This window comes from Drosophila biarmipes, chromosome 3R, assembly GCF_025231255.1.
Source record: "Drosophila biarmipes strain raj3 chromosome 3R, RU_DBia_V1.1, whole genome shotgun sequence".
NCBI lineage: Eukaryota > Metazoa > Arthropoda > Insecta > Diptera > Drosophilidae > Drosophila > Drosophila biarmipes.
The window spans coordinates 16,813,087-16,825,725 of NC_066616.1; the positions used below are offsets into that span (position 1 = coordinate 16,813,087).

The following is a 12,639-nucleotide window of genomic DNA, read 5'->3' on the forward strand; positions in this document are numbered from 1 at the left end:
AAAATATTTTTGTCTTTCAGAAAAATTAATAATAAACATTAACATAAAACGGGAAGTGAGTTTAAAGTGGTACATATATTTTTTTTTTAATATTTAGAAACCGAAACCTTCCCTTTGAATGTAACTGGTTTGAAATATTAAATATTAAACTTTACCAATAAAGCTTTTAATAATATGTTTTTGGTATTAATTTAAGTAGTTATTTTTTTGGTTCAATATTATTTCTCTTCCCATTCTACTGTTTGCCAAGTAGAAGTCCCCCTTAAGATGATAAACAAACATCTAGGGTTAAATGTAATGTGTTTTTATTCTTCACGCTCCCATCAACCTCTCACCCCGGCTGGTAATATGTTTGTATAAGAGCTCAGAAGTCGTGACGAGAGGAGTGCGTACAGCATTGACGCTTTTCATATTAAGTACTTCTTTGCGAACCCCAGAAAAACAAAGAAAACTCATACTTAAGAACTCTCGCCCTCAACTTAAGAACTCTCTTCTACGGCTTGGAACATTTGAGAGAAGTCAAAACAAAGTTGTTATTGGAGTTATAAATTAAAAACCCGACCTCAAACCAGTTTTAAATTTATAAAATTAATTGAACAACAAAGTTTTTAATTTATTTGTATAAATCTCATTGAAATATTATTTTCAAACCATTTTAAGTACATTATTTACCAACAATTACACGAAGTGGTACCACAGTGCGACGTCGAACTTGTTTGACAGAGAAGATTCGAACCGAACTGGGACGCTAAATAAACGCATTCTCTTCGGGCTTAGTTAAACAAATTTTGTCGACAAAGGCGGTTGACGGTGGGTTGAATGGCTTCCTCGAGGGTGGTGTAAAATTCACATTATACATTTAATTGCAGAAGCTGTTTATTTTGATCAGACATCTTTCGAACAACAAAAAAAGCAACATGTGCAAGTGCCTGGCCGGAAACGTAGCCTGCTGGTGAGTTCCCCCAAATAGATTAGCATTTTAGGAGTCTGGCGTCTTGTAAGTTTAAGATAAGACAGCTTTCCAAGTGTAAACAACCCATCCATAAGTACACCACCATTTAGAAGGCTGTGGAAATGGCTCAAGAATTATAAATAAATCGGGAGCCATGAGTAAGACCGCAAATAAGATAAGAAGTGTGCAACCACCTGATAGCTGAGGTTCCCTGCCATTTTCATATGTATTTATATGACTCCTCTGAGAAGATCTTTACACAGCGAAAGTGCTCCCAGGGGAGCTGTATTCATATGGAATACTGCAAGAGCACAATGTAATTTTAAGGCGGAAGCAGAGTTCAGAGAAAACTGGAAATGCCCTGTGCGAATGCTCACTTGCGACTCTTATACATACAGGTTTCCATATCGCAAATGGAGGCAATGAGAGCAGGTAAACAAACCGCACGAGATTCTATAGGTACTGGGATCCGTTCTACCTGAAAGTAGTTCCACTTTCGATGGCGAATCATCCGTCGCATACATACAGCTGGCAGAATGAATTACTTAATTGTCCGCGGAATCATACGCAAAGTTGCTGTGAAAAAATACGTACATGACATGCAACATGGTATCGTATCCACAGAAGACTACTTATTATTATTCCAGCTCACGCTTCCCTAAGGCACACACTTGTACAAACGCATAGATACATATGTACTGGCGCACATTCGCGCACAGTGGCCACAATTGAAAGCCCGCGTATTTGCGTATCTATAAGATACAAACAGCGAGTGTGGTCATGCCGGGCATTCCGTAGTGCGTCGCAGTAGGTCCCGCCTTTGTACCATCTGGCTCCAGAAAGTCCTGGCTCCACCGAGGCGCGACGGAATTATTCCTTAAATACATATATCTACCCCCAGGAATCGCCGTCTCCCCCGCCCTGGTGGTTTAAGCCAACAACCGGCAGCCCGTCGCCGGTTTCGCATTTCCGTCGGAATGCCAGTTCTTGGCCCTCAAAACGTAGTTGCTAACTCGCTCATGGGGTGGAAACGTAATCTACGAGTGCTATTTGGGGTGCATTTTTATTAGACAACTCTTCATGCGTAATTAATTCGGAAGTATTGCATCATTGCCATGAGCCATCAGAAGAAGAAGCAGCTTTTTAACTAACTATTAAGGCTAATGAGAGCAATTGTACTGGCGATGACCATTTAAAAACAAATTCGAAAATAATTTAAATGCTCATTTTCCTTTTTGATAAATGGCAAAAATACATAAACATTTTAAATACAAATAGTTCATCAGCACCTTGACATTTTTCTGAGGCTGATCTCATTTGAAAATACTTAAGAGTATGTAAGGGATGTTTGTTTAAGATAAAGACAATGATGCGTTTCTGAGAAACTATAGAATTTCATAAAAATCTTTTAATAATGAATTAAAATAAATGTTTTCTTATCTTCTAAGCTGCTTCAACTGCGCGCTTAGTGTGCTCATCTCAGTGATCAGTACATTTTTGGTGGTCATCATCGTGGTCGGATTGGCCGTCTACTTTATTTACTACTACGAGAAGGAGGACGATGTCACCAAATACACAAATAAGGTGACCGACAACATCCAGTCAGGATTCGACAAAATCAAGGACGCCCTAAGCAAATAAAATCAACTAAGGTAGCCAACCAGGTGCCAAAGACAATAAACCATTTTTTAAACTCAAAAATTCTAATTTCAGATAAGTTCGCATTCGAAAATGTTCCAAGCTTTGCATAATTCCATTGATCCAGATTAATTGCCACCAATTTACACAAACAAACACCGCCGGAGCCTTTTAGAGGAGTATAATTGTTAAACGTTTTCAGTAACAGTACAAATAAATATTAAACCACCCCCTAAATATTATTGTGAATCTCCATCTAACAGAATGTTTCAACACAAAACAATTTTATGATTAAATCTTTATGATGCTTAAACTAAAAATAAATACAATAAAGAATGAATAAATTTTAAAATTGTTTTTAAAAGTTGGTTTTACAAGGGTATACAAAAATAATATTTACATTGTCGACAAGATGATGAACAAAAATATATTTTTCAAAAAAGACTAACTATGATTATATACTATAAACACTATATAACCCAGCATATTTTTAATCAGAAAAATTGGCATTAATAAATTTTCTTATAATAAGGATAACTGGCAGGCCTATACCCAAAAGCATTTCCGCCAAAAGCAAAAGTATCTTTATCTTATCTTATCAAATCGATACACGAAAAAATTGTTTAACAAATTTTAACAGATTTTACCATTTATAACGAGAAAAATAATTAAAATTGATAATTATCATCAGAGCGCTGTGCAATTTCTCTTATAAATAGGATATTGTGTGATAGGCAATGGGATGGCATTCATTCATGGTAAACAAGACATAGGGAACCGCCTTTTTCAAGAGGTCACTTCCAAATACAAATATTCATCTTTACAAGTTAATATAACAGTGTACTTCCTAAAGTGCAGATTCCATGGCCCTTCATCCGAGCAATGTGTTTCCCATCAGCCCAGCGGGCAATCTCCAATAAAATCGATACATTCAGAACCATTTTGAAGCCATCGACTCGATGAACTTCTACCAGGCTCCCATAAAGTTCAGACGTGCTGCCAATCGTTCGACAACTTCGATTGGATCCAAATCAGCCCCTTCATCGCTCCGAAACGGAAACCCAACACGGTGGCGGAGTGGGAAATCCACCACGGTGGGGCGGTGGAAACTCAACATGCTGGGGAGCTGGGGAAATGGGAGGTCAGCGCAAGGAGTCCGCTTTTTGTGGAAGTCTGGCAACTCCCAAGAACAAGCGGTTAGTTCAAAAACACAGGGATATGGCTAGCAAAAAAATGATATAATACTTTCTCTGGGAAATGTTGATTTAAATTAAACAGAAAATTTAAATTACAAGTGTGACCGACTTAGAGAAATACCATATTCCAGAATTACAAAATCGCTTTAAGGTCCAACGAACTATAAAAATATAAACAATCCAGTATAAACAATCCTTAAAATGAACGGATCTGAAACCGCCCTTTGTGATGACTACGAGCACCCAGATAACCTGGAGTACATATTGGAATCAGTGTTAATGCCCAGCGATGGCAGTTCAGAGTTTACAAGTTTGGCGGACGAGTACAATTCTGTTCTTCTGAACCAATGCCAATGCAATGGAGCTTGCGAAAAGAGTGATATCTGTCCACATGGAGGTCAATATGAGTACCCAAAGGATGGTCTAGAACTAGTTTTAAGAAAATCCTCAAGTCCCGTCATCGAGTGCAATGATTTATGCAAATGCAGCCGAAACACCTGCTCCAATCGTCTTGTGCAGCACGGCCCAAGGAACAATTTGGAAATATTCGACTCTCCAATCTATAGATCCAAAGGTTTACGCACTTCAGCGAACGTTCCTGCAGGTGGATACATATGCGAATATGCCGGAGAACTTTTAACCGCAGACGAGGCCAAAAGACGCCTGGAGATCAATGAGGAACTTGCCCTGATGAACTACGTCCTGGTTCTGAATGAATACTCCAGCGAGAAGAAGCAACAGGTGACCATCGTAGATCCTTCTAGACGCGGCAACATCGGCCGTTACCTGAACCACAGCTGTGAACCCAACTGCCACATAGCAGCGGTACGAATAGACTGTCCCATACCGAAAATAGGTGAGTTTTATTGCTGGCTTTGCTGCAACTTGTGGAGTTAATGTAACGAATATCCCTAGGTATTTTTGCAGCGCGGGATATACGGGCTCAGGAGGAGTTGTGCTTTCATTATGGCGGAGAGGGGCAGTATAAAAAGTTAACGTGTGGAAAGACTTGCCTCTGCGCTGCTCCAACTTGCACCGGATTCATGCCAAACACTGCAATTGAATAGGAAATATGTTACTCCAAAGTTTCGAAACCAAGACTGTCTAAATACTTGCCATTTAAAGCTTATTTTGCACCTGGTTTTCCAGCGGAGGCAGCTTTTCCAGAATCCATTTCTGAAGGTCCGTGATGGAAGCGGTTTTCAGTTCGTGCAGGGTGTTTCTCAGTGGATGAAATGTGCCCTTGACTCCCAGTTTTTTAAGGGACTCGAAGGTCTCCACGCCCCAGTCCGGCGGCACCAGAGTATCCCGTTCCCCGTGGAACATTCGCAGCTCGGGAAGGGAGTCCGCTTTGCTGTTCGCCAGGGATTCGTAGACCACAGAGCCGCGGTTCAGGAACGAGGAGTGTGCGAATACGCCGGCCAAACTGGGTCTCAAATGGTAGCCCGTATGCAGGGCCACGGCCCCGCCCATTGAGAACCCGCCCACGATGATTCTGTTCAGGGGGATGCCACTGGACACCTCGTCATCGATGAGCTCGTTGATTGCCTCATAGCACTCGGACATGCTTTTCTTGCTCTCCGAGGCGGCAATGTTCACGGACTTGCGGTCGAACCAAACGTTGGACAGCTCCCCGTCCAGCGGGGTGTACTTCTGCTTGGGCGCCGTGGGATAGATGATCTTTATGTGCGGATACTCCAGGTTCCGGCCGAGCAGGAAGCGCACCCATTCCAGAACATTGGGGCCCGTGTCGCCGGATCCATGGAAGAATATCACCGAGGCGGTGTGCTTCCCTGTGGCATTGACCGTCTTCAAGGCCGGCTTCATCTTTAATGCACCTTTGGTTGAGTGTCTTTAATATTGTTCGATTGGAATTCCAAAGGGCGGCAGTGTGACCAGCTAAGTAGGAACAGGTGTTGATAATCAGCTGTTGATAAATGATAAGGGAAAGTATGTTAGTTTTGCTAAGGAGAATTATTACGGATTATGTATAAACTAATAGGCCTAAAACAGATATAAATTTAAAGCAAATAGAATAAATTAATATTTTAAATTGCTTTCTTAAATATAACCTTTAATTAACGACAACCATCTGGCAACCCTGAAACCTCGCATGTAAACAGGCCAGCGTTTTCCAGCACTCGCAAAGAGGAGAAAAAAATCGGAGTGGCAAGTGGAATATAAATAAATAAAGTTGTGAGTAGCAGTAAATAAATCATAAAAACCGTAAATAAAATATAGCATAACAAGTGGTTTACGCTGGCATAGTCCTGTTGACCGCTGGCAAACATTTTCATTTACCTGCGGGCGTTAAGTTACCTCCGATGGAAAACTTCAATGAAACAAAGGGAGAAATTTAAGGTGCACTTTCCCAGCATATATACGTGGTTATGTACACAGTATCTGTGAGATACTTGCGTTCCGTGGCATTGGAGATGCTGTGTAAATGTTTGCCCCGCATTGCAGCAATCTCTTACAGAAAACTGGCCTTTTACAAGCACAATCAATGGCCCTCTTCGCAAGATCCATTTTCATGGCCTCCATCAGCTGTTTGGCACATGGCATTGGAAGTGTGGTTGTGCGTATGTACATGGATATGACGTATGTACAATGTAGCATTCGTACGTGCGTGGAAGGGGGACAGGGAGTGGAATGTAAGTGAGTAATATTTGTTTATGTGGAAGCAAAGTTCAACGGTACCTGCACTCACACACGCTCGCCCTCCGTGCTGATTACGCTATTTGTTTTCACCTACACAACCGTACCGCGAATGTGTATAAGGTTTTGCCTCCTCACCATGATTCGGCACTATTTCGCCCAGTTTTGCCTTTATCATTCATTAACCAACAACCCGTCCTCACTTTGGGCGGAAATTTTAAAACCGCACTTTGATAGATAAACGATAGATTCCCTTTCAGCCCAGCAGGAGTTTCTGAAGTGCTGGGTAATTGGTAGATTGCAAGATTGTGATTTCCGGGGAACCCCCTTTTTTATCTGAGAGCTACATATGTACATATCGTTTTGGTATTCAGATACACCATAACTCCACTGAAAAATAGTATTTTTCGAAAACTTGCTGTTTAATATGATACTAGTAGTAAACCATAACCATAAACATAAGGTATCATCAAAATGATCTTAAAATTTTGGGTTCTGATATTGCAACTATCAATATTTCATAAACCATTGAATTTTAAAATATCTCCGTATCTAAATGTATCCTCAAAATGGAAATATTCAGGTCCATTTCCAAAAATAATATAATTTAAATATTTTAATTTTTTATCTTGTAACATGCACATGTTAAATCATTTTATTATGTTCTATATATAATATTTAATTAGTTATCTAACAGTAAATTGTCCCGTGATGGGTCTTTAACCATACTGTATCTTAAAATTGATCTTAAAATGCTGGGTTTTTACATTACAACTATCAATATTTTATAAACCATTGAGTTTTAGAATATCTGTGCTTTAAAATTTATCCTCAAAATGGAATTTTTTCTGTTCGTTTCCAAAAATAATTTAATTTAAATATTGTACTTTTTATTTTAACTTATTTAAATGGTTCAGAATTTGAAATATTATTTATTTAACAGTATAATATATTTGATGGTATTCGTATTTCTAACGTCATAATTATTAATATCTTCATAAATTGCCCGCATAATTTTGTCATGTTCAGGGAAAACGAATGTGTGAGTACCGTCATAACTCAATACTTCCAAATTGATTGCCATGATTTGATTGCTTGGTAACAATGATTAATCAGATAATATTAAACTTCGCAAAGAAATATTTCGGAAAACCCGTTAAGAGGGCATCTACAACTACCAATAATAGAAGCATAAGAAAATATTTGCTTAAATATCTTCCTAAGGAGAAAACATATTATTTATCAGAACTATGATCTTATGCTGATTTAAAGAAATCTGCATGAGAGTTAGTTTATAGGCTGTTTCGCTTTTATTTTGTTGCTATTGATTTGCTGATTTTTTGCGGACTTTGAACAGATTTAAGCTATCACTTCAGCAAAACGAAATTCCTAAATGCCTGGATGACGCGTATAAAGTTTTCCAATGTGCTGTATAGCCGTTCAGCTACCCTACAAATTAATTAGTTGGGTACATAAAACATTTGGAAATTCGTGTTCCCCTAAAATACCTGCTGGGCAGCTTAGACATTTCTCACCCGAAGTGGAAAATCATGGCAGACAATTGTGTTTGCCAAAGGTGCCGATTTGTGAACATCATCGTTACGGGCCAGAAATCGTTCGCGGGCCGTGCGTTCATTCATGGCGCACATAATGGTGGAGTTTTTATCGCCCCAACAAGGAGTATTCACCTGTAAGCAAGGGTCCAAGAGCCGAGTCACATGTAAGCATGATAGCGCTCTTCGTAACGCTCCCCGCCATCCGAGAGATAAGTCGCTGGGGTCTCTGGGCCCTGGGCCTTTCGATCCGCTTCCCGACCGGCCAGAGCAGACCACCTAGCAGTCAGTTGACGGGCTCTCTCCACGGCGCACGCATGATCGCCGGAGCGGATTTACGGAGCAGAAGCTGATCGATCGTGCGCTTTCATTTTCCCCCAGTCTTTGTTTGCGAACCAGCCCTATCGCGAGTGGAGTGTGCCAATAAATCGCATAAATCCCTGATTACAATAGCCACAAAAACCTTGTGCTTGTGCAGTGACAAACCTGACAAACCGAAAGGATCTCCCCAAGGATCTCCATCCTTATCCCCACCCCCAGTTGTGCCAAAATGCAAACCCAAATGCACGCCCCCATGCAGTATGAGTGCCACAACTCCGACCTGCCCACCCGCAAGTCGTACTCCTGCCCCGCAGAAGGTTCGTTTGGATATCACTATGGGTCTACAGTTCAATTCGCAACGAGTTTGCCAGATAATTTCGTTACTCGGGCTTTTGGGGAAAAAAACCACTGATCATGACGGTGCACATTGCGAATCAAGTTCTCTGGCGGGTCCCACACTCTAAAACAGCCCACAATGATTGGCGAAAATGTTTGAAACGCTTCTAGATTGCTATACAGTGAAGTCACCCAAAGTCGGACGTGAGATCCTAAAAATAATGGAGTGAAACAGCATTAAATTTAGTTGCACTCGGGCTGGTGTTTGAATATTTGAATATTAAGAGCCAGTTGAAAGTCGTTTTGGATACAATCATAAGAGATAACAGGAGGGGGAAACTGGTTTGTGGTGACAATGCACATTCCCTTGGGACTATAGTACAAACTCGAAAGAGTGCACCTAAAAAACTAAATGAGATGTGTCTCAACAGTTTTGTGTATACAAATAACCATTTATTTTATTCTTATCTGGCTAGTTTTCTTATCAAGGAACAGTAAATCTCTGAAACTAAACTTTTCCAAAACTTACATATTGAAAACAAAATATGTTTAATGTATCTATACGAAATACACAATTCATTGAAAAAATAAATAATCTCCTCAAGTTCTAGAACGTATTAAAGATAGACGTATCTCACCGTTTGGCTATCTTAGATATGCATAAAATACTACGTCATTTCACACCTGGAGGATTTCTTTTAGTGCCATCTTGGATTTTTTTTGCAAATTCACATCAGATTAGATAACATAATAGAGTATATAGCCTAAGCTGATTGTCGATCTATTTGCGATGGATGGGGTGCAAGGGTTGCAGAGCTCTGTTGTAAGGTGTATTTCTTTCTAACTAATTAGGGAAAATTTTATAATTCTACAGACTTAATATTCTCCAAGCTTAATTATTAAAAATAAATCTAATAACATTAGTAATTTATAAATAATATAAAAATACTCTGCTCCTTGACTTTCCAGAGGCTGAGATGAACAACACTTCGGAAAGTTGTTCCATCTCGTCGAATTGTGGCGGTCGGTTTGGATCGGTGCACTCGACCCTGGATGACCACGATGCCACGGACGACGACATGACCTTCTGCATGTCCAACTATGCCAAGGAGGCCCTGAAAATGATGTACATGATGCGGTCGCACGGCATGCTCACGGACGTGGTGCTCGAGGTGAAGAAGGAGCTCTTCCCCGCCCACAAGGTGGTGCTGTCCGCCGCATCGCCCTACTTCAAGGCCATGTTCACGGGCGGACTCAAGGAGTCGGAGATGTCGCGCGTCCAGCTCCAGGGGGTAAGTTCAGCTCAAGCGCGGCCCCTAATTGGTTGGTTTAATTGATGAACAGTTCGTCCGTTTGGCTCTTTCAGGTCTGTCCCACGGCCATGTCCCGCATCCTGTACTTCATGTACACCGGCCAGATCCGCGTTACTGAGGTGACGGTGTGCCAACTGCTGCCGGCGGCCACCATGTTCCAAGTGCCAAACGTAATCGATGCCTGCTGTGCCTTTCTGGAGCGCCAACTGGACCCCACGAATGCCATTGGCATCGCTCACTTTGCCGAGCAGCACGGCTGCGTTGAGCTGCAAAAGAAGGCGAATGTGTTCATAGAGAGGAATTTCACACAGGTAAGTAATCTCTTATGGAAATCTATTCATTTTACTACAACTAGGTGTTCCTTTAGGTGTGCCAAGAAGAGGAGTTCCTCCAGCTTTCGGCCTATCAGCTGATAGCCCTGATCCGAAGGGATGAACTTAATGTGCAGGAGGAGCGAGAGGTCTATAATGCCGTCCTCAAGTGGGTCAAATACGACGAGGACAATCGGCACTGCAAAATGGAGCACATCCTGGGCGCCGTGCGTTGCCAGTTCCTAACGCCCAACTTCCTCAAGGAGCAGATGAAAAACTGCGACGTTCTGCGTAAGGTGCCCGCCTGTCGGGAGTATTTGGCCAAGATTTTCAAGGACTTGACGCTGCACAAGTGTCCGGGTGTTAAGGAGCGGACGCCCAACACCACGCGCATGATATTCGTGGCCGGCGGCTTCTTCCGGCACTCGCTGGACATTCTGGAAGCCTACAATGTGGACGACAAGACGTGGACGACACTGCCAAACCTGCGCATTCCAAGATCCGGCCTGGGCGCCGCTTTCCTCAAGGGCAAGTTCTACGCGGTGGGAGGCAGGAATAACAACATCGGATCCTCCTACGACTCGGATTGGGTGGATCGGTACAGTGCCGTCAGCGAGACGTGGCGTCCCTGCTCCCCGATGTCCGTGCCGCGCCATCGAGTGGGCGTGGCCGTCATGGACGAGCTTATGTACGCCGTGGGCGGATCCGCAGGCATGGAGTACCACAACACAGTGGAATAGTGAGTATTGTAGTAATTTCTATAAATGCTTAACGTTTAAAGTCATATACATAAAGTCATCGATTTATCTACTTCAGACAAATACTAATGATATACTATAATCTTTTCCAGCTATGACCCAGAACTCGATCGCTGGACCCTCGTTCAGCCGATGCATGCCAAGCGATTGGGTGTGGGGGTGGTGGTGGTCAATCGGCTGCTCTATGCCATCGGTGGTTTCGATGGAAACGAGCGATTGGCCAGTGTTGAGTGCTATCATCCGGAGAACAATGAGTGGAGTTTCCTGCCACCGCTACAAACGGGTCGCAGTGGAGCGGGTGAGAATGACTAACAATCCCCTTATCGCGATTCCAACTAAAATCAAAATTAATTACAATTAGGTGTGGCGGCAATTAACCAGTACATCTACGTGGTAGGAGGCTTCGATGGCACACGGCAACTGGCCACCGTGGAGCGTTATGATACCGAAAACGATACCTGGGACATGGTGGCGCCAATCCAAATCGCACGTAGTGCTCTCTCGCTGACGCCTCTGGACGGAAAACTGTACGCAATCGGTGGGTTCGATGGCAACAACTTCCTGTCCATCGTTGAAGTCTATGATCCGCGAACGAACACCTGGACGAAGGGAACGCCACTGAAGTCGGGAAGATCTGGCCATGCGTCTGCGGTTATTTACCAGCCAGCGTGTTCCACCACGTTTATGGACTACGAGGAGAACGACTCTATGCAGCCAGAAGGAGGTAGCGACGAGGGAAGGCACGGAAATACACCACAAAATCTTGGCGGCGGTAGCAGTCCGCATTATCCCGGAACCGCGTCCAATATGCAGTTTCACACCTCGTTCGGGATGAGCGGCTGCAATAATTGTGACTCTGAAGTAGATATTAAGCCAGAAATCCCTCCAGAACGACATAGTTTTCAAATCCCCGCCATCAAATCAGAGGAGCTCACCAATCCAAGCTGTCCCTGGGCTAAAATGCAAGAAAGATTTCGAAGAACGGCACCATCGCCCTTCTCGCCCCAGAGGGAAGGAAGTCCCTTAAATGCGCAAAAAGTACATAAATTCGATAAAGCGCGAAAACAGTGTATACTAAGCACAGCAGCGAAAGTTTTCCACAGTCACATCGAAGGTCGTCTGCGAAAATTAACCTCGGCAACCACATGACAATACGAATCCGAACCTCACGCTTAGCCACAACCAAAAACATCATTCATTGTACAAATCCTGATCGTATCCCCTAGAATTCCATGTTGAGAAGCAGCATTCCATTGAAGTATATTGCTAGTGTGTTCGCTAGGTGATATTTAGTCAAACAGTTTTTATGGCATCCATAACATAACTGGCGCTCATCAGTCCATTTTATAAAGATTGATTAGGGTTAATAGTTGATTAGTGGAAGGAAAGTTTCGTATTTTATGTATATTTTAGGCATCCATACTGATAGCTTGCATATTGTACTTTTTTAAAATAGGACTATTAAAGGAATTATGTGCATCCATTGTAGTTTATAAGAAAAAAAAGTAATATAAGATAAAAAATAAAACAAAAATATTTTTTAAACTTAAGTGGTCGATTGTTTCAAATTTTGGCCAATGGTTCAATGTATAAATTATACTTT

The 12,639-nt window shown here is 42.1% G+C and overlaps 4 protein-coding genes across 6 annotated transcripts; 3 read left to right on the plus strand and 1 right to left on the minus strand.

Moving 5' to 3' along the window:
• Positions 1-741: 741 nt before the first annotated feature.
• On the plus strand, positions 742-2,954 carry LOC108031151 (protein midgut expression 1). The gene is made up of 4 exons (XM_017104367.3): positions 742-810; positions 870-952; positions 2,401-2,604; positions 2,666-2,954. Exons 2-3 carry the CDS (start codon positions 918-920, stop codon positions 2,591-2,593), a joined length of 228 nt encoding a protein of 75 aa, XP_016959856.1. The 5' UTR covers positions 742-810; positions 870-917; the 3' UTR covers positions 2,594-2,604; positions 2,666-2,954.
• Positions 2,955-3,923: 969 nt separating this feature from the next.
• Positions 3,924-4,915, plus strand: LOC108032253 (probable histone-lysine N-methyltransferase set-23). The gene is made up of 2 exons (XM_017106118.3): positions 3,924-4,642; positions 4,702-4,915. Exons 1-2 carry the CDS (start codon positions 3,988-3,990, stop codon positions 4,851-4,853), a joined length of 807 nt encoding a protein of 268 aa, XP_016961607.1. The 5' UTR covers positions 3,924-3,987; the 3' UTR covers positions 4,854-4,915.
• LOC108032252 (lysophospholipase-like protein 1) lies at positions 4,631-5,688 on the minus strand. Its single transcript, XM_017106117.3, has 2 exons — positions 4,903-5,688; positions 4,631-4,839 (listed from the first exon to the last, which is right to left on the minus strand). The coding sequence occupies exon 1, from the start codon at positions 5,611-5,613 to the stop codon at positions 4,906-4,908; it is 708 nt and encodes a 235-aa protein (XP_016961606.1). The 5' UTR covers positions 5,614-5,688; the 3' UTR covers positions 4,631-4,839; positions 4,903-4,905.
• A 208-nt stretch (positions 5,689-5,896) lies between these two features.
• LOC108031459 (kelch-like ECH-associated protein 1B) lies at positions 5,897-12,586 on the plus strand. Of its 3 annotated transcripts, none has more exons than XM_017104897.3 (6): positions 5,897-5,982; positions 9,624-9,946; positions 10,021-10,278; positions 10,335-11,017; positions 11,129-11,334; positions 11,398-12,586. In XM_017104897.3, exons 2-6 carry the CDS (start codon positions 9,632-9,634, stop codon positions 12,183-12,185), a joined length of 2,250 nt encoding a protein of 749 aa, XP_016960386.1. In that variant the 5' UTR covers positions 5,897-5,982; positions 9,624-9,631; the 3' UTR covers positions 12,186-12,586. The 3 variants fall into 3 exon arrangements, with proteins under 3 accessions (XP_016960386.1, XP_016960385.1, XP_016960387.1); XM_017104896.3 differs by lacking the exon at positions 5,897-5,982 and adding an exon at positions 8,271-8,635; XM_017104898.3 differs by lacking the exon at positions 5,897-5,982 and having other exon boundaries at positions 9,839-9,946; positions 9,999-10,278.
• The last annotated feature ends 53 nt before the right edge of the window (positions 12,587-12,639 follow it).

Excerpts from the sequence above, each read along its gene's own strand:
- LOC108031151 (XM_017104367.3), top strand. The coding sequence starts at position 918 with ATGTGCAAGTGCCTGGCCGGAAACGTAGCCTGCTG. Across the intron at positions 953-2,400 it reads GCCGGAAACGTAGCCTGCTG|CTGCTTCAACTGCGCGCTTA; the intron begins GTGAGTTCCCCC and ends TTATCTTCTAAG.
- LOC108032253 (XM_017106118.3), top strand. The coding sequence starts at position 3,988 with ATGAACGGATCTGAAACCGCCCTTTGTGATGACTACGAGCACCCAGAT. Across the intron at positions 4,643-4,701 it reads CTGTCCCATACCGAAAATAG|GTATTTTTGCAGCGCGGGAT; the intron begins GTGAGTTTTATT and ends GAATATCCCTAG.
- LOC108032252 (XM_017106117.3), bottom strand. The coding sequence starts at position 5,613 with ATGAAGCCGGCCTTGAAGACGGTCAATGCCACAGGGAAGCACACCGCC.
- LOC108031459 (XM_017104896.3), top strand. The coding sequence starts at position 8,548 with ATGCAAACCCAAATGCACGCCCCCATGCAGTATGAGTGCCACAACTCC. Across the intron at positions 9,947-10,020 it reads CGCGCGTCCAGCTCCAGGGG|GTCTGTCCCACGGCCATGTC; the intron begins GTAAGTTCAGCT and ends TGGCTCTTTCAG. Across the intron at positions 10,279-10,334 it reads TAGAGAGGAATTTCACACAG|GTGTGCCAAGAAGAGGAGTT; the intron begins GTAAGTAATCTC and ends GTGTTCCTTTAG.